General features: G+C 42.1%; 1 protein-coding gene and 1 long non-coding RNA gene across 4 annotated transcripts in view; one reads left to right on the plus strand and one right to left on the minus strand.

Annotated features, from left to right (window-relative positions):
- The window catches only part of ankfn1a (ankyrin repeat and fibronectin type III domain containing 1a), a 234,714-nt gene that overhangs the window by 48,675 nt on the left and 163,151 nt on the right, over positions 1–22,888 (plus strand). For all 3 annotated transcript variants that reach the window (XM_045723336.2, XM_014212988.3, XM_045723338.2), the window contains exon 5: positions 140–411. In XM_045723336.2, coding sequence (XP_045579292.1) covers positions 140–411 — 272 coding nt within the window. The remainder of the gene's footprint in view (positions 1–139; positions 412–22,888) is intronic.
- On the minus strand, positions 21,519–22,731 carry LOC145858624 (uncharacterized). Its single transcript, XR_014379089.1, has 2 exons — positions 22,102–22,731; positions 21,519–21,831 (listed from the first exon to the last, which is right to left on the minus strand). It is a non-coding gene; the product is annotated as an uncharacterized LOC145858624 (long non-coding RNA).

Below are 22,888 nucleotides of genomic sequence, written 5' to 3' on the forward strand. Positions count from 1 at the left end.
ATTGCTTTCTGAATGTGTGTGTGTGCGGGCGTATGCATGTGTGTGTGCGCGTGTGTGTGTGTGTGGCATTGTATACTATCTCTCTTTGTCTATGCTGGTGTAGGTTATCAGTGGTGCATCTCTGGTTTCTGTTGTCCAGGCTCAGTGCAGCGGGACTTCGACAGAACAGAGCCATCTCCCATATCATCAGCCCAGGCCCCAACCCCAGCACCGGCCCCGGGTGTGAGAAGCCTCCCCCTGGGTGAGACAGCAACAGCAGCGGGTGAGGGAGAGACAGCGGGTGAGCGGGCGGCTCTGAGGAAGACTGTATCCGTTGACGACCGTCTGATGCAGTCGGCGCCCAGAGAGCAGCAGCACCACAGACTCCTCAGCAGGCTGGAGAGAGGCAAGAAGAAACTCAGGAACATACATGTGAGTACAGGACTGTGCAGAAATATAGGGGGGGGGGGGGGGGGGGGGGGGGGGTGTGTGTGTGTGTGTGTGTGTGTGTGTGTGTGTGTGTGTGTGTGTGTGTGTGTGTGTGTGTGTGTGTGTGTGTGTGTGTGTGTCGTGGTGGTGGTGGTTGTGTGACTAAGAGTTTTGAGACCTTGGGACTATAAGGTTCTATCTGACATTTTTGTCATAAACGAGTTAGTCATATATACATGATTTTTAGATGGTTCTTCATATGTCTATGAAGTTAGATTTTAGAAAGTTCTCTCTGCATAAACCCATTTGAATTTGCCGCTATAAGGTTCTATCTGCAAGCCAGTCACAAGCCTGAGCAAATACAAACGGACCATTCGGAATACATGTCTATGCCATCTCCCTCGAAGTATGGTCTAGGTTAATCTAGCCAGCAATAATGTCACGCAAGAAAACAACAACACTGTCAGAAATCTGAAAGTAAATGATGTCATGTCATTGTTCAGTCATGACAGTAATTCGTCTGTTGATCTTAGTATTTGATGATGTGTTCTGACTCTATCTTGGTAAAATAGTGTTATTCTATCATTTGTGTATTCAAATAGCTACAGTTTTCATAAAAACTGAACATGTCTAATTCAGAAGTGCCAGGTCCAGATTGATATTTCAGAGCCATAAGACCTAATAAAACAGATTTACAAATACACAAGATTTTGATACTCTGCATGTTAGGTACCTTTAAGACGAGGACCTTTATGGGTTATGAAATAGGAATTCACTACAAAACAGTTCTGAGATCTGGGATGTGAAAACTTTGATGCTCAATATCTCAGAACTATGCTTTGTGCAGATAGAATCTTATAGCCCCAAGGGCTTTTAGACTTTTTGTGCAGCAGGGTAAGTGTGTCTGTCAGAGAGAATGAGAGTGTAAGGGCGTATGCAAGTCTATTTTATAACGTCTGTAGAGTTTCTCCATTCCTTTTGGCGTCTGCCAATCAAACAATATGCCATGCCTCTTCTGCATTACTTAGATACCTCTAGGGTAAGTATTTTTATATAACACGGTACAAAACACTTCTCTTGAAAACCTCACCTAAACCTCCTCAAATGTTAGTTATGACTGTTTCCTGAGTAGTACATTCTGTAGCCTTCCCACACTGCTGTGAGTCAGTCAGTCTGGGCTTGGCACAGCACAGAGCAGATCAGACCTGCCTCCTAACCTTCCTTTGATGAGGCACTGGAAGAGAGGACGACTATCTGAAAACATTTACTCAAATTAGAGTCTGTGGGTTTTATTTACACAAATACATATTCCAATGGAGCACTTTGGGAGTTTGTGATGAATAAAATGTCCTGCTCACATAAGATACAAGAACATGATTAAATGAGAAACACATTAACAAAAACTATATTTAGTGTCTGTTTAAAAACCTAACTAATGATGGTATTGGAATCCAGTGTTACATCTTATCACCCGTAGTTGCCTGCCCTGCTTTGTCCTTACTCCCGGTCCCTTGTAGGTGGCAGCCAGCTGGAGAATTCGCTTGAACTCTGCACATTTAAGGTCTCTGCTGCAACAGTTTTATCTGTAGGGTTTGGTAGGCCACTGAGTATGTTGTGTAGTCAGAATTTAGGAATATCTTGAGGGCCCTCCTCAAAATACATACGTATTGGTGGGACATGGGGTACACAGAAGTATTGAAAATATTTTGAAAAGCAATCCAGGGGGTTAAAAGGTCAGTCGGTGAACGGGATGTAGGTTGACGTTATGCTACATTAATGACTGAGACTGGTTGTGCTGGTTTCCTGTGTTCTGCATGGAGATTATGTTTATTAATAGATTGAAAAGGATTCTTTCTCAAGTTGTCTTTCTGTGATTCATTGCATCCTCTCACCTCGCTTCCTTCTGAATCATAGTTTGGAGTAGAAGGTCCAGAGCCCTTCACTCAAGGGCCTTTCACTCTTTTACCTTCTTCTACAATGGGTTTTGAAAAGGAGGCAAGAAGAGTGGATGGGAGGAATCGAGTAAAGATAACTTGTGAAGGAGCCATACAGAGTAATGTGCTTTGGCACATTTAAGTGTTTTTGGTTGCTGCGCAGTTGCTCTGTGGTGGGTTTTCAAACAGCTTGACCTTTATTGCAGTGAGAACGGCCTTGATTTTCTCCTGGTCGACAACAGGACCTAAAGATGAGGGGTTAGAGGAGGTATTCTTGAGTTGACCCCTTCTGACCCTGTGAAGATGAGTGGTTATGGGAAGGGAGCACTGGCGTAACCCTCTCCAACCAAGGTGCATGAATTGAGGAGCAACCTGAAGTAAAAAGGAGATTCAGCAACTCTTGGAGGACAATGGCAGTTGTAGAAAAAACTCTGAAGGTGGCGAAAAGCTGAAACTTTGACCAATAAATAAGCTTTTTTTATTCACTTCCATTGTCCTCCAAGAGTTGCTGAATTGTCTCTGTACTTCAAGATGAGGGGTTATGGAAGGGACTTCATTGCGTCCTCTCTCTTTGCTTCCTTCTCAATCATATTTGACTAGAAGGTCCAAAGTTCCTCCACTCTGACTTTCTTCAGTTTTGAGAAGGAGGCGAGGAGAGAGGATGGGAGGAATCGAGGAAAGATTAATGGAGCAAGAGCTATACAGAGCAATGTATCGCTTTGGTGCAATGAAGTGTTTTTGGTTGCCGTGAAGCAGAAGCTCGGTGCTGGGTTTTCAGACTGATCAACAGCTACAGTATTGACATACCACAATAATTCTAGTGATGGGGGGGGAAATCGATGCAGTTACATATCTGAATATTATTTTTGACAATAAATACTCTGTCGTATCGTTTTGACAGTATCGCAATAATATTTTGGCCTTAGTTTGCTCTATCTGCACCAAAATTCCAGTGTTTTTCCTTAATTTCTTGTTCTCCGTCTTCTTTTTAAATAAGGAGCCAATTTGTTTTCAGCAAAATCATTTTCTCATGGCTCTCTCTTGTCCCTCTACAGCAGACATATGGTGAGCAATATGTTTGGACCATGTAATCTTAATAAAATCACAGTATTGAATCGCAATACATATAGAGTCATACGTCAGTCTGAAACGGTGTGAAGCAGTCGCTAAGCAACTGTATCATAGCCAGATCTAATATCCTCCTCTGACATTACCATGGCCCAAAGTTTTCCCTGACTGACTGTGTGGCTGATTAGGAAACAGGTCTAATGTGTGTGGGAGGAAAGTCCCAGCGTCTCTGATGTAACATTGAAACTCTAGTTGACAGAATGATGTCCTTGAGAGATCGAATTTTAGGGGCATTTGTTTTTGCCACCATTGATGGTTAGGTAATAAGTAGGCCTGATCACTTCCAAGCCCTCTAAGCATGTTCATTCTATGTTTTAGCCAAACATTCTACTGCATTTTCTCTTTGTCTCATTACAGTTGAATTTCAGTCATGTCAGTTGGATATTATCTCCATATGTACTGGCTGATAAGCCCCTCTGTTTCTGGACCATCTTCCAGTAAGTCAGCCATTGTTACCCCTAACTGTCAATATCAGGTCCAAATGTCCCTATGAATCCTGGGTAGAGCTATGGGACTGCTGACTCACAGAGGATGTCATAAAAACACATCTACTTCCTTTTTTGGCCTTTTCTCTTTCTCCTTACTCATTCTTAGAATAAGGACATCTAGTTATTACCTATGTAGTGCACTACTTTTAGCCAGAGCCAGATACAAAGAAATAATGGCTCTATCCCAAACTAATGGTGTTATTTGAGGTACAGCCAATGTATTTTACCTCTAGCCACAGCAGAATTGTCATTCCGGATGAGTTAGTCAGGTAAAAATGTAACCAATGTCTCTAAAGTAGGAGAGAGAGACGGAGAGAGACAGACCGCTTAGTGACACAACTATTCCAGTGTTTTTCTCCCAGGCCCGTCACTTAGGCTCCCGTTGGAAAATCCACAGCTCTATTTGCCTTGGGTGTCATAAAAGACGAGCGGGAACGGCCTTTTGTTTTTGTGGAAAGTTTGTCTCGGTTCTGAGAGGGGAGCGCAGTGCAGTGCAGCACGACAGGTGGCAGGCGGGCTGCTGAAATAGCCTTGATGCTGTCTGACTGAAGCCTGTTATGAGGAGGAAAAGATCTGTCTTTCTACTTTGTAAATATAATCATTTGAGCGTGGAGCTGCAGGGGTAGTTTCTTTTGTAACACTGTTGTTCTGTAATGTTATTAACTGCACCCCCCCCCATTCCCCTTTTTTTCTGGTCTCCTCTCCTTCTCCTCTCCTCTTTTCTGGTCTCCTCTCCTTCTCCTCTCCTCTTTTCTCGTCTCCTCTCCTTCTCCTCTCCTCTTTTCTCGTCTCCTCTCCTTCTCCTCTCCTCTTTTCTCGTCTCCTCTCCTTCTCCTCTCCTCTTTTCTCGTCTCTTCCTCCTCTCCTCTTTTCATGCTCAGGGTGTATTCCCCGGTGTCTGCCACAGCCATCAGGAGTCCAGACCCACCTTCAGCCTGTCTATTAGTCAAACACCACAGCATAAAACACACACACACACACACATTATACACCGCAGAAACGCAGTCCCCACAGCTCAGTGGCAAATAATCCCCACACACTGTACACACAGTCTACACACACTTTCACACTCATTTTCTCTAGACACACATCTCACTAATTCTACGCACATATTTTCATTAGGCTGCCATGTGGAATGGTCCTTGTTTGAGCTGTTGATTTTTTTTCAATGTAGTGTAGTGGGGGTGTTTCCCCTAAAGACTAAAATGGGGTCAAGCTTGTCCTCTCTGACTCTGGACCTCTTCTTCTGCTACTATTTTTGAGGTGACGGGGTTATCTATTTACCTTAGTCTTCAACTCCATATTTCCAATCACCCTGTTTTTCCCCCCTTTATTATGACAGCGAGTCAAGTCAATGCTGAGGTTTCTTTTCCAGATGATCCCTGTTTAGCACAACAATAAACAAATGTTTCTTTCCGTCTCTGTCAGTGTCACTTTGACTGACTGCCATTGAGTTCCTATATAACAGGGTACATTTCCAGACTCTCAGTGCCTCTCTGCTTTTATCCAGGAGCATCCCAAAATGTAACTGATCAAATTGTTGTTTGGGGCTTTTCTGTACAATCCATGTATTATTAAGAGAGACAAATGTTACATACAGTAGGTAGTTGTAAACACTATCAGGTACAGGTACTGGTGCACATGTCTCTAACTACATCATCTTGTGTGTGTTTGTGTGCTGATGAGAACTAATTTCCGGAAGTCAAGAGGGAGTTGTAGAATGCTGATGTTACGTTCGACCCCAATTGTCCTGTTGATATAACAGCAGGTGTACTTACAGCATAATTTCATGCACGTACACACGCTACTGGTATAATGAGTTACGCCTACAATAATCAGCAAACACACGTCTTTCCTGTGTCTCCTTGCCAACTGCTTACAGCTGTAATCTTCACCTGTTAATTATGCTACTGTATGAATTATATACAGTGCATTCGGAAAGTATTCAAATCCCTTATACGTTACAGCCTTATTCTAAAATGTATATAAAAAAAATGTCTCTTCAATCTACACACAATACCCCATAATGACAAAGCAAAAACAGGTTTTTGGAAATGTTTGCACATTTATTAAACATGAAACTGGAAATATCACATTTACATTAGTATTCAAACCCTTTACTCAGTACTTTGTTGAAGCACCTTTGGCAGCGATTACCCAAGTCTTCTTGGGTATGACGCTACAAGCTTGGCACACCTGTATTTTATTGGTCACATACACGTGTTTAGCAGATGTTATTGTGGGTGTATCAAAATGCTTGTGCTTCTAGTTCCGACAGTGTAGCAATATCTAACAAGTATTATATATCAATTTCACAGCAAATACCTAATAAACACAAATCTAAGTAAAGGAATTAAGAATGTATAAATATATGGACGAGCAATGTCAGAGTGGCATAGACTAAGATACAGTAGATAGTATAGAATACAGTATATACATACAGTATGAGATGAGTAATGCAAGGTATGTAAACATGATTCAAGTGACATTATTAAAGTCCTGTGGTTGTTGGCGGTGCAATTGCCATACCAGGCGTTGATACAGCCCGACAGGATGCTCTCAATTGTGCATCTGTAAAGGTTTGTAAGGGTTTTAGGTGACAAGCCAAATTTCTTCAGCCTCTTGACTTGGAGGCGTGCATGGCCACGCAGTCATGGGTGAACAGGGAGTACAGGAGGGGGCTGAGCATGCACCCTTGTGGTACCCCAGTGTTGAGGATCAGAGAAGTGGAGGAGTTGTTTCCTACCTTCACCACCTGGGGGCGGCCTGTCAGGAAGTCCATGACCCAATTGCACAGGGCGGGGTTCAGACCCAGGGCCTCACTTAATGATGAGCTTCCTATGTTACTATACTATGTACTATGTTGTTGAATGCTGAGCTATAGTCAATTAACAGAATTCTTACATAGGTATTCCTCTTGTCCAAATGTGATGGCGATTGCATCGTCTATGGACCTATTGGGGCGGTAAGCAAATTGAAGTGTGTCTAGGGTGACAGGTAAGGTGGAGGTGATATGATTCTTGACTAGTCTCTCAAAGCACTTTATGATGACAGAAGTGAGTCTTACGGGGCGATAGTCATTTAGTTCCGTTACCTTTGCTTTCTTGGGTACAGGAACAATGGTGACCACCTTGAAGCATGTGGAGACAGCAGACTGGGATAGGGAGAGATTGAATATGTCCGTAAACACACCAGCCAGCTTGTCTGCGCATGCTCTGAGGACGCGGCTAGGGATCCGTCTGGGCCGGCAGCCTTGCGAGGGTTAACGTATTTAAACGTTTTACTCATGTCGGCCACAGAGAAGGAGAGCCCACAGTCCTTGGTAGCTGGCCGCGTTGGTGGCACTGTGTTATCCTCAAAGCAGGCAAAGAAAGTGTTCAGCTTGTCCGGAAGCAAGACGTCAGTGTCTGCGACGTCGCTGGTTTTCCTTTTGTAGTCCATGATTGTCTGTAGACCTTGCCACGTACATCTTGTGTCTGAGCCGTTGAATTGCGACTCCACTCTGTCTCTATACTGACGTTTTGCCTGTTTGATTGCCTCGCGGATGGAATGACCACTCTGTTTGTATTCTGCCATATTCTCCTTGCCATGGTTAAATTCAGTGTTTTGCTCGAAAACTGAAAGCGTGAACCATGTCCAATCAGTTTCTCCCAGATCCTCTCAAGATCTGTCTGGTTGGATGGGGAGTGTTGCTGCATAGCTATTTTCAGGTCTCTCCAGAGATATTCGATCGGGTTCAAGTCCGAGCTCTAACTCAAGGACATTCAGAGACTTGTCCCGAAGCCACTCCTGTGTTGCTCTGTCAGAGTGACCATCGTTACCACCGAGAGACCATCTGGTTCTTGGTCACCTCCTTGACCAAGGCCCTTCTCCCCCGATTGCTCAGTTTGGCAAGGTGGCCAGCTCTAGGAAGAGTCTTGTTGGTTCCAAACATCTTCCACTTAAGAATGATGGAGGCCACTGTGTTCTTGGGGACCTTCAATGCTGCATAAATGTTTTGGTACCCTTCCCCAGATCTGTGCCTCGACATAATCCTGTCTCGGCGCTCTGCAGACAATTCCGTTGACCTCATGGCTTGGTTTTTGCTCTGACATGCACTGTCAACAGTGGGACCTTATATAGACAGGTGTGTCATGTCCAATCAATTGAATTTACCACAGGTAGACTCCAATCAAGTTGTAGAAACATCTCAATGTTGATCAATGGAAACAGGATGCACCTGAGCTCAATTTCGAGTCTCATAGTGAAGGGGGTCTGAATTAAAAAAAATAATAATAATCAAATAACCTGTTTTCGCTTTGTTATTATGGGGTGTTGTGTGTAGATTGATGAGGGGAAAAAATATTTGATACATTTTAGAATAAGGCTGTAATGTAAAAAAAAGGGGAAAAAAGCACTGTATACAGTAACTTACTGGTGCAGGAGTTACATTGTGCGTAGCCGTTGGCTAGGGACAGGAGTTTTTCCTGACCCAGCCAGGATTAACTTGGGGTCCTAGCTACAGTCTTCTCACTTGGTCAGGAAAACTCAGGGTCCTACTCATGATATGAAAACAGATGGCCACTTGCAGGTTTATGTCAAAAACCCTGGTGCCCAACTTACTGTATAGCAGTGGTGTAAAGTACTTAAGTAAAATTACTTTAAAGTACTACTTAAGTAGATTGTTTGGGTATCTGTACTTTACTTTACTATACGTTTTTTGGGGATAACTTTTGCTTTTACTCCACAACATTCCTAAAGAAAGTAATGTACTTTTTACTCATTACATATATTTTCCCTGACACCCAAAAGTACGTTACATTTTGAATGCTTAGCAGGACAGGAAAATGGTCCAATTCACGCACTTATCAAGAGAACATCCCTGGTCATCCTTACAGCCTCTGATCTGGCAGACTCACTAAACACAAATGCTTAGGTTGTAAATGATGTCTGAGTGTTGGTGTGTGTGCCCCTGGCTATCCGTAAATTAATGGTGCCATCTGGTTTGCGTCATATAAGGAATTATGATGATTTATACTTTTACTTTTGATACTTAAGTATATTTTAGCAATTACATTTACTTTTGATACTTAAGCATATTTTAAATCTAATACTTTTAGACTTGTACTGAAGTAGTATTTTACTGCTTGACTTCTATTAAGGTATCTTTACTTTTGACAATTGGGTACTTTTTCCATCACTGCTGCTGCATGTCCCTTGTAAATACAACATGATTTTGGACAGCTGAAGCAAGCACACTATATTTTCTCAGGAGAATTACCCTTTGTAATTGATGTAATCTTCATCAGTCCTAATACATTAGAAAACTGTGGATAGTGTAACTACACATCACATACACGGAGATGTGAGTTACTCATTCATGTTTAGCTTATTCATGTCATTAGTCTCTGTTTCTCCACACACACCACACACACACACACACACACACACACACACACACACACACACACACACACACACACACACACAGAGAGACCCATGCAGGACAGTACAGAGGGTGTATTAACCAACCTATTCCCCATGGACTAATCATATCACGGGACAAGTCAAGCAGGCTGTTCTGCTCCATGCATTACCCCCAGCATGAAATATTAGTTGGATGATTTCACATTGCCATTTTATTAAGACTAATCCCTTCAAACAAAACCGCTCAGAAAGGAGGATGGCTGTTCTGCCCTCATATACACACCTCCCTGCGCAGTGTGTATGTGAATAAGATATGAGTTCACACACACCAACTGACACACGTAAAAATGCATACATAACATTCAGTATATTGCGTACACACACACCACACACTTCCATACTTTGTGTATAATTGCTCACGTCTCACCTCCCAGTAGTAAATAAAGAAATAGTGTAGCCACAGTATTTACTAATGTGTCGTTCCTGCTCTAGGGTGTTTGAGAAAGCATGCGTTGTCATTGGTAACCCCCACCCCCATTCTCCCCAACACACACAGTAACCCACACCCCTACCTTGGGCAGCCCAGCACAGCGCAGGCAGGCAGGGCCATGAATTTCAGCAGTCACTTAATATGGCGGCCGCAGGGCCTTGGAGGTGCCAGGAGCTGGCTGCCAGGAGGGACAGCGCGGCCACGGCCTCCCCCAGAACGGGGCTCCGCGCTGGGCCATGAATGCTAGCATTGGTCCCCTAATTAGCCATGGGAGAGGCCTAACAACCCCGCTACAGTTCAGCTGCTGACAAACAGCAAAATAAAGCCTTGTTCAAATTAGCAAGGTGAAGTGAGAAGGACTGTAAGGAGGGCTGGACTGTCTGGGGCGGAGAGAGAGAGAGTGGGGCTATTTTAGTTCAGATACGCTGAGCGTTGGTTTGTGACCACTCCTTTCTCCTCCCGTGAGAAACGTGGCGCGTTAAGACTCCGTGTGTGTGTGATGATAATTTACTCCACATTAAGATACAACTGTATGAACAGGGTCATGCTTGTTAGGGATGTTATGGTGCTAAAGAAAGACATTCAGTGATCAGTTCATGTTCACAGAGAGACATTTAGCAGTAAGATGGAATAATCTAAATGTACTGTACATATCAACATCATCAGCTCCAGTGAGCTCCTGACCAAGTCAAGAACTGGCAGTTCACTATGATAAACTTAATATTCAATGAAGTGTCAGCTGCGTTCATATACAATAGAAGTTGTCACCATAGTCATAACTGGTAGGAACGTCGACCGAATAATCTGCTTTCTACTATTAAGAGAGAGGCATGACCGATTTCTATAGAAGTCCATTTTTATTCTCAACTTCTTAACTAATTCATCAATATGCTTTTTAAAATACAGCTTTTAATCTATCTAGATGCCCAGATATTTGTAAGCACGGACACGGTCAGTATGGGCACCATCCAAAGTACATATGCTTAAATCAGAGTTATTTTCATGAGCTCTAGAGAAGAACATATACAGTGCTTTCGGAAAGTATTCAGACCCCTCAACTTCTTCCACATTTTGATACGTTACAGCCTTATTCTAAAATGGATTAAATAAATACAAATCCTCGTCAATCTACACACAATATCCCATAATGACAAAGCAAAAATAGGTTTTTAGAAATTTAGAAAAACTGAAATACCCCATTTACATACAGTTGAAGTCGGAAGTTTACATACACTTTAGCCAAGTACATTTAAACTCAGTTTTTCACAATTCCTGACATTTAATCCTAGTAAAAATTCCCTGTTTTAGGTCAGTTAGGATCACCACTTTATTTTAAGAATGTGAAATGTCAGAATAGTAGTACAGAGAATTATTTATTTCAGCTTTTATTTCTTTCATCACATTCCCAGTGGGTCAGAAGTTTACATACACTCAATTAGTATTTGGTAGCATTGCCTTTAAATTGTTTAACTTGGGGCAAACATTTTGGGTAGCCTTCCACAAGCTTCCCACAATTAGATGGGTGAATTTTGGCCCATTCCACCTGACAGAGCTTGTGTAACTGAGTCAGGTTTGTAGGCCTCCTTGCTCGCACACACTTTTTCAGTTCTGCCCACAAATATTCTATAGGATTGAGGTCAGGGCTTTGTGATGGCCACTCCAATACCTTGACTTTGTTGTCCTTAAGATATTTTGCCACAACTTTGGAAGTATGCTTGGGGTCATTGTCCATTTGGAAGACCCATTTGCGACCAAGCTTTAACTTCCTGATTGATGTCATGAGATGTTGCTTCAATATATCCACATAATTTTCCTTCCTCAAGATGCCATCTATTTTGTGAAGTGCACCAGAACCTCCTGCAGCAAGCACCCCCACAACATGATGCTGCCACCTCCATGCTTCACGGTTGGGATGGTGTTCTTCGGCTTGCAAGCCTCCCCCTTTTTCCTCCAAACATAACGATGGTCATTATGGCCAAACAGTTCTATTTTTGTTTCATCAGACCAGAGGACAGTTCTCCTAAAAGTATGATCTTTGTCCCCATGTGCAGTTGCAAAACGTAGTTTGGCTTTTTTATGGCGGTTTTGGAGCAGTGGCTTCTTCCTTGCTGAGCGGCCTTTCAGGTTATGTCGATATGGGACTCGTTTTACTGTGGATATAGATAGTTTTGTACCTATTTCCTCCAGCATCTTTACAAGGTCCTTTGCTGTTGTTCTAGGATTGATTTGCACTTTTCGCACCAAAGTACGTTCATCTCTAGGAGTCTCCTTCCTGAGCGGCATGACGGCTGCGTGGTCCCAGGGTGTTTATACATTCGTACTATTGTTTGTACAGAGGAACGTGGTACCTTCAGGCATTTGGAAATTGCTCCCAAGGATGAACCAGACTTGTGGAGGTCCTCAATTCTTTTCTGAGGTCTTGGCTGATTTCTTTTGATTTCCCATGATGTCAAGCAAAGAGGTACTGAGTTTGAAGGTAGGCCTTGAAATACATCCACAGGTACACCTCCAATTGACTCAAATGATGTCAATTAGCCTATCAGAAGCTTCTAAAGCCATGACATCATTTTCTGGAATTTTCCAAGCTGTTTAAAGGCACAGTCTACTTGGTGTATGTAAAGTTCTGACCCACTGGAATTGTGATACAGTGAATTATAAGTGAAATAATCTGACTGTAAACAATTGTTGGAAAAATTACTTGTGTCATGAACAAAGTAGATGTCCTGACCGACTTGCTAAAACTGGTTTGTAAACAAGAATTTTGTGGAGTTGTTGAAAAACGAGTTTTAATGACTCCAACATAAGTGTATGTAAACTTCCGACTTCAACTGTAACTATTCAGATCCTTTACTCAGTACTTTGCACCTTTGGCATCGATTACAGCCTCAAGTTTTCTTGGGTATGATGCTACAAGCTTGGCACACCTGTATTTGGGGAGTTTCTCCCATTCTTCTCTGCAGATCCTCTCAAGCTCTGTCACTGTCATGTCCTGACCAGTATAGAGGATTATTTGTATTATTTGGTCAGGGCGTGGCAGAGGTATGTTTGTTTTGTATGGTGGGGGTTTGTTGTGTATTGCTTAGAGGGGTGTGTTATGTATGTGTTCCGGGGTTTTGTGGTGTATGTTTTAATATGAGTAGGTTCTAGGTTAAGTTTTCTATGTGCAGATTTGGTTGCTGGACTCTCAATTGGAGGCAGGTGTTTCTAGTTGCTTCTGATTGGGAGTCCTATAAGTAGGTGTGTGTTTTGTTTGTCACTTGTGGGTAGTTGTATGTTAGCACTGCTTTTGTTTAGCCCGCTACACTGTTCCTGTCGTGAGTTTTGTTTGTTTTTTCCTCGTGTTCACATTGAAAATAAATGATGATGAGCACGCAATCCGCTGCATATTGGTCCACTTTTTCCGACAGCGATTTCAACATATCTTCTGACAAAGAGGTTTGTGACAGTCACATTGGATGGGGAGGTTCGCTGCACAGCTATTTTCAGGTCTCTCCAGAGATTTTCGATTGGGTTCAAGTCCGGGCTCTGGCTGGGCTACTCAAGCACATTCAGAGACTTGTCCCGAAGCCTCTCCTGTGTTTTCTTGGCTGTGAGCTAAGGGTCGTTGACCAGTCTGAAGGTGAACCTTACCCCAGTCTGAGTTCCTGAGCGCTCTGGAGCAGGTTTTCATCAAGGATCTCTCTGTTCTTTGCTCCGTTCATCTTTCCTTCGATCCTGACTAGTCTCCCAGTCCCTTTCGCTGAAGAACATCCCCACAGCATGATGCTGCCACCACCATGCTTTGCGGTGGGAAGGTGCCAGGTTTCTTCCAGGTGCCTTTTGGCAAACTCCAAACGGGCTGTCATGTGCCTTTTACTGAGGAATGTCTTCCGTCTGGCCACTCTGCCATAAAGGCCTGATTGGTGGAGTTCTGCAGAGATGGTTGTCCTTCTGGAAGGTTATCCCATCTCCACAGAGGAACTCTGGAGCTCTGTCAGAATGACCATCGGGTTCTTGGTCACCTCCCTGACCAAGGCCCTTTTCCGCCGATTGCTCAGTTTGGCCGGGCAGCCAGCTCTAGGTAGTCTTGTTGTTTCCAAACCGCTTCCATTTAAGAATGATGGAGGTCACTGTGTTCTTGGGGACCTTCAATGCTGCATTTTTTAGTACCCTTCTCCAGATCTGTGCCTCGACACAATCCTGTCTCGGAGCTCTACAAAGAATTCCTTCGACCTCATGGCTTGGTTTTTGCTCTGACATGCACTTTTATAGACAGGTGTGTGCCTTTCCAAATCATGTCCAATCAATTGACTTTACCACAGGTGGACTCCAATCAAGTTGTAGAAACATCTCAAAGATAATCAATGTAAACAAGATGCACCTGAGCTCAATTTCGAGTCTCATAGCAAAGGTCTGAATACTTGTGTAAATAAGGTATGTCTGTTTTATATTTTTAATACATTTGCAAACATTTCTAAAAACCTGTTTTCGCTTTGTCATTATGGGGTATTGTGTGTAGATGGATGAGGAAAATGTTTTATTTAATACATTTTAGAATAACGCTGTAATGTAACAACATGTAGAAAAGGTCAAGGGGTCTGAATACTTTTCAAATGCACTGTACTTAGTTTTACTTGCATTCAATTCTACACTGAACAAAAATATAAAAACATGTAAAGTGTTGGTCCCATGTTTCATGAGCTGAAATAAAAGATCCCAGAAATGGTCCATATGCACAAAAAGCAAATTTCTCTCAAATGTTTTACACAAATTTGTTTGCATCCCTGTTAGTGAGCATTTCTCCTTTGCCAAGATAATCCATACACCTGACTGGTGTGGCATATCAAGAAGCTGATTAACCAGCATGATCATTACACAGGTGCATTTTGTGCTGGGGACAAAAAAAGCCACTCTAAAATGTGCAGTTTTGTCACACAACACAATTCAACAGATGCCACCTCACGTTTCAGCATGATAATGCTCGGCCCCATGTCGCAAGGATCTGCATACAATTCCGGGAAGCTGAAAATGTCCCAGTTCTTACCCTGCCTGCTTACTCACCAGACATGACACCCATTGAGCATGTTTGGGATGATGTGGATGTGTACGACAACGTGTCCCAGTTCCTGCCAATATCCAGAAACTTCGCACAGTCATTGAAGAGGAGTGGGACAACATTCCACGGCCACAATCAACAGCCTGACCAACTCTATGTAAAGGAGATGTGTCGCGCTGCATGAAGCAAATGGTGGTCACACCAGATACTCAGTGGTTTTCTGATCCACACCCCTACTTTTCTTTAAAGGTTTCTGTGACCAACAGATGCATATCTGTATTCTTAGTCATGTGAAATCCATAGATTAGGGCCTAATGAATGTATTTAAATTGACTGATTTCCCTATATGAGCTGTAACTCAGTAACATCTTTGAAATTGTTGCATGTTGCGTTTATATTTTTGCTCAGTATAATTCTATAATATAATACGTATAGTGCCATTTAAAAAAATATATATCACATTGTGCATACCTACAGTTTGTACGCTTTAGCTTAGGAGTATTATTACTTGTCTTTACAACAGCATGAGACCTCTAAGGTACAGTATGTTAAAACATTCAGCTCACCCACCCATCAGCTCATGAGTAGGGAGAGACAGGCTTGACAGCTGGCTTGACAGCTGGCTTGATGAGAAGCAGTAGCCTGTCTAGATGTAGTTGTACAGGGCCGTAGGGTACATTACTGTATGAGAGAGTTCCCAGGGGATGGCCAAGGGCCCTTAGGTAGTGTTCTTACCCTACAGAGAGAGCACTGTTAGGATGAACACACGCATGCACATACGTATGCATGCAGCCACACACTCAAACACATACAGCATATGTTTTACTATCCTTGTGGGGACCTAAAATTGATTTCCATTGAAAATCCTTTTTCCCCAGCCCCTAACCTTAAGCCCTAACCCCTATTGATATCCCTAACCCCAGTTGTAACCCTAAACCTAAACCCTAAGCATAAAACAACCTTTGTCCTCATTGGGATGTGGGAAAAGCGCCAAAGAGGGAAAGAGTACCTTGTTTTACTATCCTTGTGAGGACTTTTGGGGATTTCCGGTACACAGCAGAGGTCTCTTACAGACTATGGGAGGCACACAGTACCACATAGCCATGACTACATGGAACTCTATTCCACGTCAGGTAACTGATGCAAGCAGTAGAATTAGATTTTAAAAATATAAAATACACCACAGCAGGGACTGTGAAGACACACACACACACACACACACACACACACACACACACACACACTTATACATATTCACGTGATTACACACGCACTCTACACACACATATACATACATTTTGTATTGTAGATATGTGGTAGTAGAATAGTGGCCTGAGGGAACACACTTAATGTGTTGTGAAAAGTGTTATGAAATGTTATGTCATGTAATATTTGTTATTGTATATAACTGCCTTAATGTTGCTGGACCCCAGGAAGAGTAGCTGCTGCCTTGGCAGGAACTGGGGGATCCAAATGGGGATCATTAATAAATCTGCTTTTATTTTAGTTTCTATCAAACAAACTTGTTGCAGATACAAAGCTGCGCGTCATGACGTAGTTCACATAAAAAGCACCTAGTTGTAAAACTTTTAAAGAAACGTTTCTAAGTGTGTCCATCTTGTTTGTATCTCTGTCAAAGGTTTTGGCAGAAAAAAGTCTTCAATAAACAGCAAATGTGCCCACTCTGGTCTTGGCATGTGCACTCTAGCCAACAGCTTGCAGATACAGTGTGGAGGGTACATGATGAGGTCATGGATAGGCGCAGGATTGTTGTTATTTGTCAACTCGCAGCCAGGCACCTACCATCATGTCATCACCATACAAATCAAGACCCTCAATGTTTATTGGAAAGGAGCATCAAGCTCATCACCGTGCACTTTCACCACCCTGTGAAGTTCTTAACTTATTTCATCTGTAGCATAGTAAACTGTGCGTGCTTTTCCAAGTCACAGTGGGAGGAGCACACAACATAGCATCGTGTGACTCCAAGTTTACCTCGACAAGATGGTTATTATGTCAATATTTGCACATTAAAAGCAATTTCCCCGCAATTTTTGCATAATCTATTTCACCAACAAAAAACATTATCCCACCTTGTCTACCGTATTTTGCTTTGTCAACATTTGCAAAGTTTACCAACAAATTAGCTGTTTCCATCAGGCCTGTGGTGACATTTTTTTCCGTTTTTATTTATTTATGGAAACCACAGATGAAAGATACTACAGTAGTAAAAGTGTTATGTATGGATCAGCTAGTGTATCACAGCCTGCCAACACCTCTCCTGCTGGGCGCCAGGCAATTTCCCACTTAAACAGATTATTTAAACTAAGCAGTTCATGATATCCATAATATATAGATTTTCTGTGTCTGTGAATTCAAGTCAATTAAATGTAATGATGCCTTTATCTCATTCTCTCTCTCTCCCACCCCTCTCTCTCTCACACACACTCCCACCCCTCCCTCTTTCTCTCCCACCTCTCTGTCTCACACCTATCTCTCTCCGGCCTCTCTTTCTCTCCCACCTCTCTTTCTCTCACACACACTCCCACCCCTCCCTCTTTCTCTCCCACCTCTGTCTCACACCTATCTCTCTCCGGCCTCTCTTTCTCTCCCACCTCTCTTTCTCTCCGTCTTTCCCATCTCTGTCTCTCTCTCCCCCATCTCTCTCTCTCCCACCTCGTTCTTTCTCTCTCCCACGTCTTTCTCTCTCCCTACTCTCTCTCCCACATCTTTCTCTCTCTCTTTCTGTCTCTCTATCCCATCTCGTTCTCTCTCCCACTATCTCTTTCCCACCTCTTTCTCTCCCACCTCTTTCTCTCCTGCTTTCTCCCACCTCTCTCTCCCACCTCTCTCTCCCGCCTCTCTCTTCCACCTCTCTTTCCCATCTCTCTCTCTCCCACCTCTCTCTCCGACCTCTTTCACTCTTTCTCCCATCTCTCTCTCACTCTCTCTCTCCCATCTCTCTCTCACTCTCTCCCCAAGTTAAATAGATAATAAACAAAAGTGAAAAGAACACTCTCTCTCTTTCAATTCTCCCCTTCCAGTAAAGGTCATGGTTCTATCTCTGTCCTCAGTAATTACAGAGCTGTAGGAGGTGAACCTGAAGCAGTCCGTTGCATTGCTATCTGTTGCCTTGCACACGCACGCACGCACGTGCACACACACTCACAGTGACTGAATTAGCAGACTGAGAGAACCTCAGACATTAAAGCGACAGGACAGCAGAACAGAGCAGCCTAGAGAGAGAATGACATTCACCAAATATCAACACGCTAGTCAGGGGGCTGTTTCAAATGGAACCCTATTACCTATATGGGTGATTCTACAGAAGTGGTGTAAATTGCAGTCCCACCACAAAAAAACTATTTAAGTCTCCTGTTAAGTCTCCGAACTTAGGACATTTACTTTCAATCCAAGGCAATAAGAAATATATTAAATTAATATAGTACAAAGTCATTGTTTATACACATTTCTATTGAGAGGTGGCTGTCCCCAACATGGACTCCTAAACGTGAAGCAATTCATGATTTAACACTATTATTTTAATAGAACAGCTTGTTGCTCTATTATTACATTGAACGATACTGATTTAATTAGTTATTTTGTTTATTTTTAAACATCTTTCTCAAAACTATGCTGTCCCACCTTTTGATGTAACTACCGAAACACAAACATTACAAGACTGTGGAATGAATGTGCCTTAAACCACACCCCTACAGATATCACCAGGTGATGGGATTTTTAAGAAGTGTCACTACCGACATCTAATGTGTCAAGAAATGTGTATGGTATGGTTTTGGGACAAAAACATGTGTTTGCTGGGATGTACATCTGTGCAAATGACATAGCCAGCCATATGTTAGCTATGGGGATTCTTTAATGTCTAAAATAAGTCAACATTTTCCAAATCGAAACCAAAACAATTGACATCATAGAGATATACAGTGCATTTGGAAAGTATTCAGACCCCTTGACCTTTTCCACATTTTGTTACGTTACAGCCTTATTCTAAAATGTATTACGCAGTTTTTCCCCTCATCAATCTACATACAATACCCCATAATGACAAAGCAAAAACAGGTTTGTAGAAATTTTTGTAAAAGTATCAAAAATAAAACACTGAAATATAATTTACAGTGCATTCGGTAAGTATTCAGACCCCTTGACTTTTTCCACATTTTCTTATGTTACAGCCTTATTCTAAAATTGATTAATTAAATAAAAACCCTCATCAATCTACACACAATACCCCATAACGATGAAGCGAAAAACATTTATTAAAAACAAAAAACAGAAATACCTTACTTACATAAGTATTCAGACCCTTTGCTATGAGACTCTAAATTGAGCTCAGGTGCATCCTGTTTCCATTGATCATCCTTGAGATGTTTCTACAACTTGATTGGAGTCCACCTGATGTAAATTCAATTAATTGGTCATGATTTGGAAAAGCACACACCTGTCCAAATAAGGTCCCACAGTTGACAGTGCATATTGGAGCAAAAACCAAGCCATGAGGTCAAAGGATTTGTCCGTAGAGCTCAGAGACAGGATTGTGTCAAGGCACTGTTGGAAGGAGAACCCAGTCTAAGGTCCTGAGCGCTCTGGAGCAGATTTTCATCAAGGATCTTTATGTACTTTGCTCCGTTCATCTTTCCCTCGATCCTGACTAGTCTCCCAGTCCCGGCTGCTGAAAAGCATCCCCACAGCATGATGCTGCCACCACCATGCTTCACTCTAGGGATGGTGCCAGGTTTCCTCCAGATGTGACCCTTGGCATTCAGGCCAAATAGTTAAATCTTGGTTTCATCAGACCAGAGAATATTGTTTCTCGTTGTCTGAGAGTTGTTTAGGTACCTTTTAGCCAACTCCAAGCGGGCTGTCATGTGCCTTTTACTGAGAAGTTGCTTCTGTCTGGCCACTCTACCATAAAGGCCTGATTGGTGAAGTGCTGCAGAGATGGTTGGCCTTCTGGAAGGTTCTCCCATCTCCACAGAGGAACTCTAGAGCCCTGTCAGAGTGACCATCGGGTTCTTGGTCACCTCCCTGACCAAGGCCCTTCTCCCCCAATTGCTCAGTTTGGCTGGGCGGCCAGCTCTAAGAAGAGTCTTGGTGGTTCCAAACTTCTTCCATTTAAGAATGATGGAGGCCACTGTGTTCTTGGGAACCTTCAATGCTGCAGACATTTTCCCCAGATCTGTGTCTCGACACAATTCTGTCTCGGAGCTCTACGGACAATTCCTTCGACCTCATGGCTTTGTTTTTGCTCTGACATGCACTGCCAACTGTGGGACCTTTAAATAGACAGTTGTGCGTCATTCCAAAAGTCGCAAGAGTAAGTTGAGACCCCACTTAATTATGATTTTTTTTGACATTTTATAAAGCTTCGTGGAGGAATTGATCAGAGAGCTGTCAAAAGGGGGGCCGCAGATGCATAGCCAGCAGGGGAGCTCCAACCATCCAAGAGCACAAACATTGACATTTATTTGTCTAAAACATCGATGTCTATAAGGTGCTGTACTCTACTCCAGTGGTTCCCAACAGTGCCTTGAGGAACTCTCAGGTGTGCGGCAAAACTTTTCCTAAACTTTTTCTCTTGATAGTTTTTTTGAAAACTCACTTACAAATGTGACATGTGGAATGCACATGGAATTTTGCCCTGGGTGCACCAGTTCCGCTCAGATAATACATTGAATAGATCATGGTTACATCTATATCGTTGTTTAAAGTCCAGTTCGGTAAGGCTGTTACATTTGTATAATTTGAGGGGCGTGCATCACAAGCAAAGTCATTTGTATCATTTGAATCCTACAGACGAAGAACCATATATGTGACAATTTTTCCATTTTAAGATAATCAGTTATTTTTATATTATTCATTGTGTGTACCACATTGGGTGTTTTATGGTTGACAAATAATTCACCATACTCATTTCTTCCAACAACAATTGATATTTTTTTGTTATTTAAAAAAATACTTTTTTTATTGCCGTTTTAATTTTTAGAATGTGGAAGAACAGTATATCTCCAGTGATGATTTCAGTTTGTGGAAGAACAGTATATGTGACATTTTGCATGACACTTGTAAGATGTCCTTTTTTAATACCTGATATGATGTTTTAAGTACTTTCAAGTACAGATGCCCTTCATGTAAATAACTTAAATGCAATATGTAGTTAATTCATTTAATGGAGGTTCATTTAAAGGTGGTCTATCAACTTTAGCACCGATGACTTTTCTTAAAAGTTGAGTCATGAAATCTTAGTCTCATTTAAAATGAAGCCCTCAATGTGAACATACCATAGAATAACTACAAAAATAGAATACAATTAAATTAATTCAATCAAAAGAAGTACAACTTGTACATATCAAATATGGATCAATGTGATGTGCCAATATGCATGTCCATTATGCAGGTCCCTAAGGTCAATATTACAAAACGTTCAGAAAACCATTCTCTTTGCGTTTAACACTATGATCTGCAATTAAGTTTTGAATTGCGTTAAACCCATGCTAAAGGCAAGAAACGTCCTTCTGTACTGAGGTGACAGCAGTAAATAAGTATTAACTGCTTAGAGTTGATGCTAAATGTGGTGACAGAGATGTATATTGTAATGAATAAAAAAAGGGAATCATTAGGATATTTTATTGTTAGAACAACATGTTGCATGTTGATGGGATGTTAGTAAACTATTCTCTGTGCAATACATGTGACTTTTAACCACCTCACTGAAGTGATCTGTAGTCCAGCTGGTCGCTTGAGAACAGAATCTGGGAGGTGACTGAAGTCTTCACATTGCATCCTCATCACCTTGAATGGTTTTGCTGGTTGTGCTTGTTGTTTCTCGTATGGGACAGTGTAGAAACTGTTGAACAGATGCAGCTTGCGCTCATCAATCAACTTTCCACAATCCTTTCTGCACGTCGTGGAACACGCTCTTCCCTGCAGGATACAGTGTAACGTTACATATAACTAGCTAGCTACTGTAGCCATGTCGAATCATCCGGTGGATGGACAAAAAGTAGCTAGCTATGTTTCTTCTATAATCTAGCAATAACATTTGTAACGATAATGTATAAGTTAGTAGCCAACGAACTTTAGCTAATATGTTTTCTCTATAGTTACAAATTAGACAACCCAGAACATACATGTTAGTTACTGTACTCTATAGCTAGCTAGCTTGATTGTTTGATATACGGTTCTTCCACATACCTCTTTTGGACAGCTTTTCCCAGTTTTTTCTTGACCCTTACGATTTGTATAGGGTTTTCCCGCATCCCGTAAGATCTTCCTTTGCCTGTCTTTCCATTCTTTTAGTTTTGTTTTACGTTTCTTTCCCACATTTCGGTGATTTTCATCAGCAACAGAAAAGTTGTGCGCTTGTCCGTCCATTCTGAGTGGTGCACATAAACGGTTATTCCACGAGAGCCTATCTTTAAATTTAAACATATTGTTAATTAGCGCGTGGAAAGCTTGTGAAACCGGTTCACTATAGAAAAAGGGTGTCCAATAATGATTTTTCATGTATATCTCGTTTTTTTTGAAAAATGTCACATATACGGTTCTTCGTCTGTAGGATTCATTTAACTTCGTCTGTGAAAACCATTAGCACAGGCAAGACTGATTAGCCTTAGCAAGAGTCATTTATTTCTTAATATATGGCTCTGGACTTAGCCATACAGTGGTTATTCCTTTAAAAGTTTTGAGCTTATGCCTGCTACCATTAGTGGTAGATGGTGGCATTTTGTCATTGCACCACGCTATCACAAGGGGGAGTTTGAACACTGATCTATCGGTAGTCTAACTTCTATGGGCTAGGTGGGACTCCAGCGTCCCACCTGCGGGACTCCAGCGTCCCACCTGCGGGACACAGCCAGGGAAATATCAGGGCGGCAAATTCAAAAACAACACAATGTCGTCATAATTCAACTTTCTCAAACATACCACTATTTTACACCATTTTAAAGATACACGTCTCCTTGATGTAACCACATTGTCC

This window comes from Salmo salar, chromosome 01 (assembly GCF_965601325.2).
Source record: "Salmo salar chromosome 01, fSalSal1, whole genome shotgun sequence".
Lineage (NCBI taxonomy): Eukaryota > Metazoa > Chordata > Actinopteri > Salmoniformes > Salmonidae > Salmo > Salmo salar.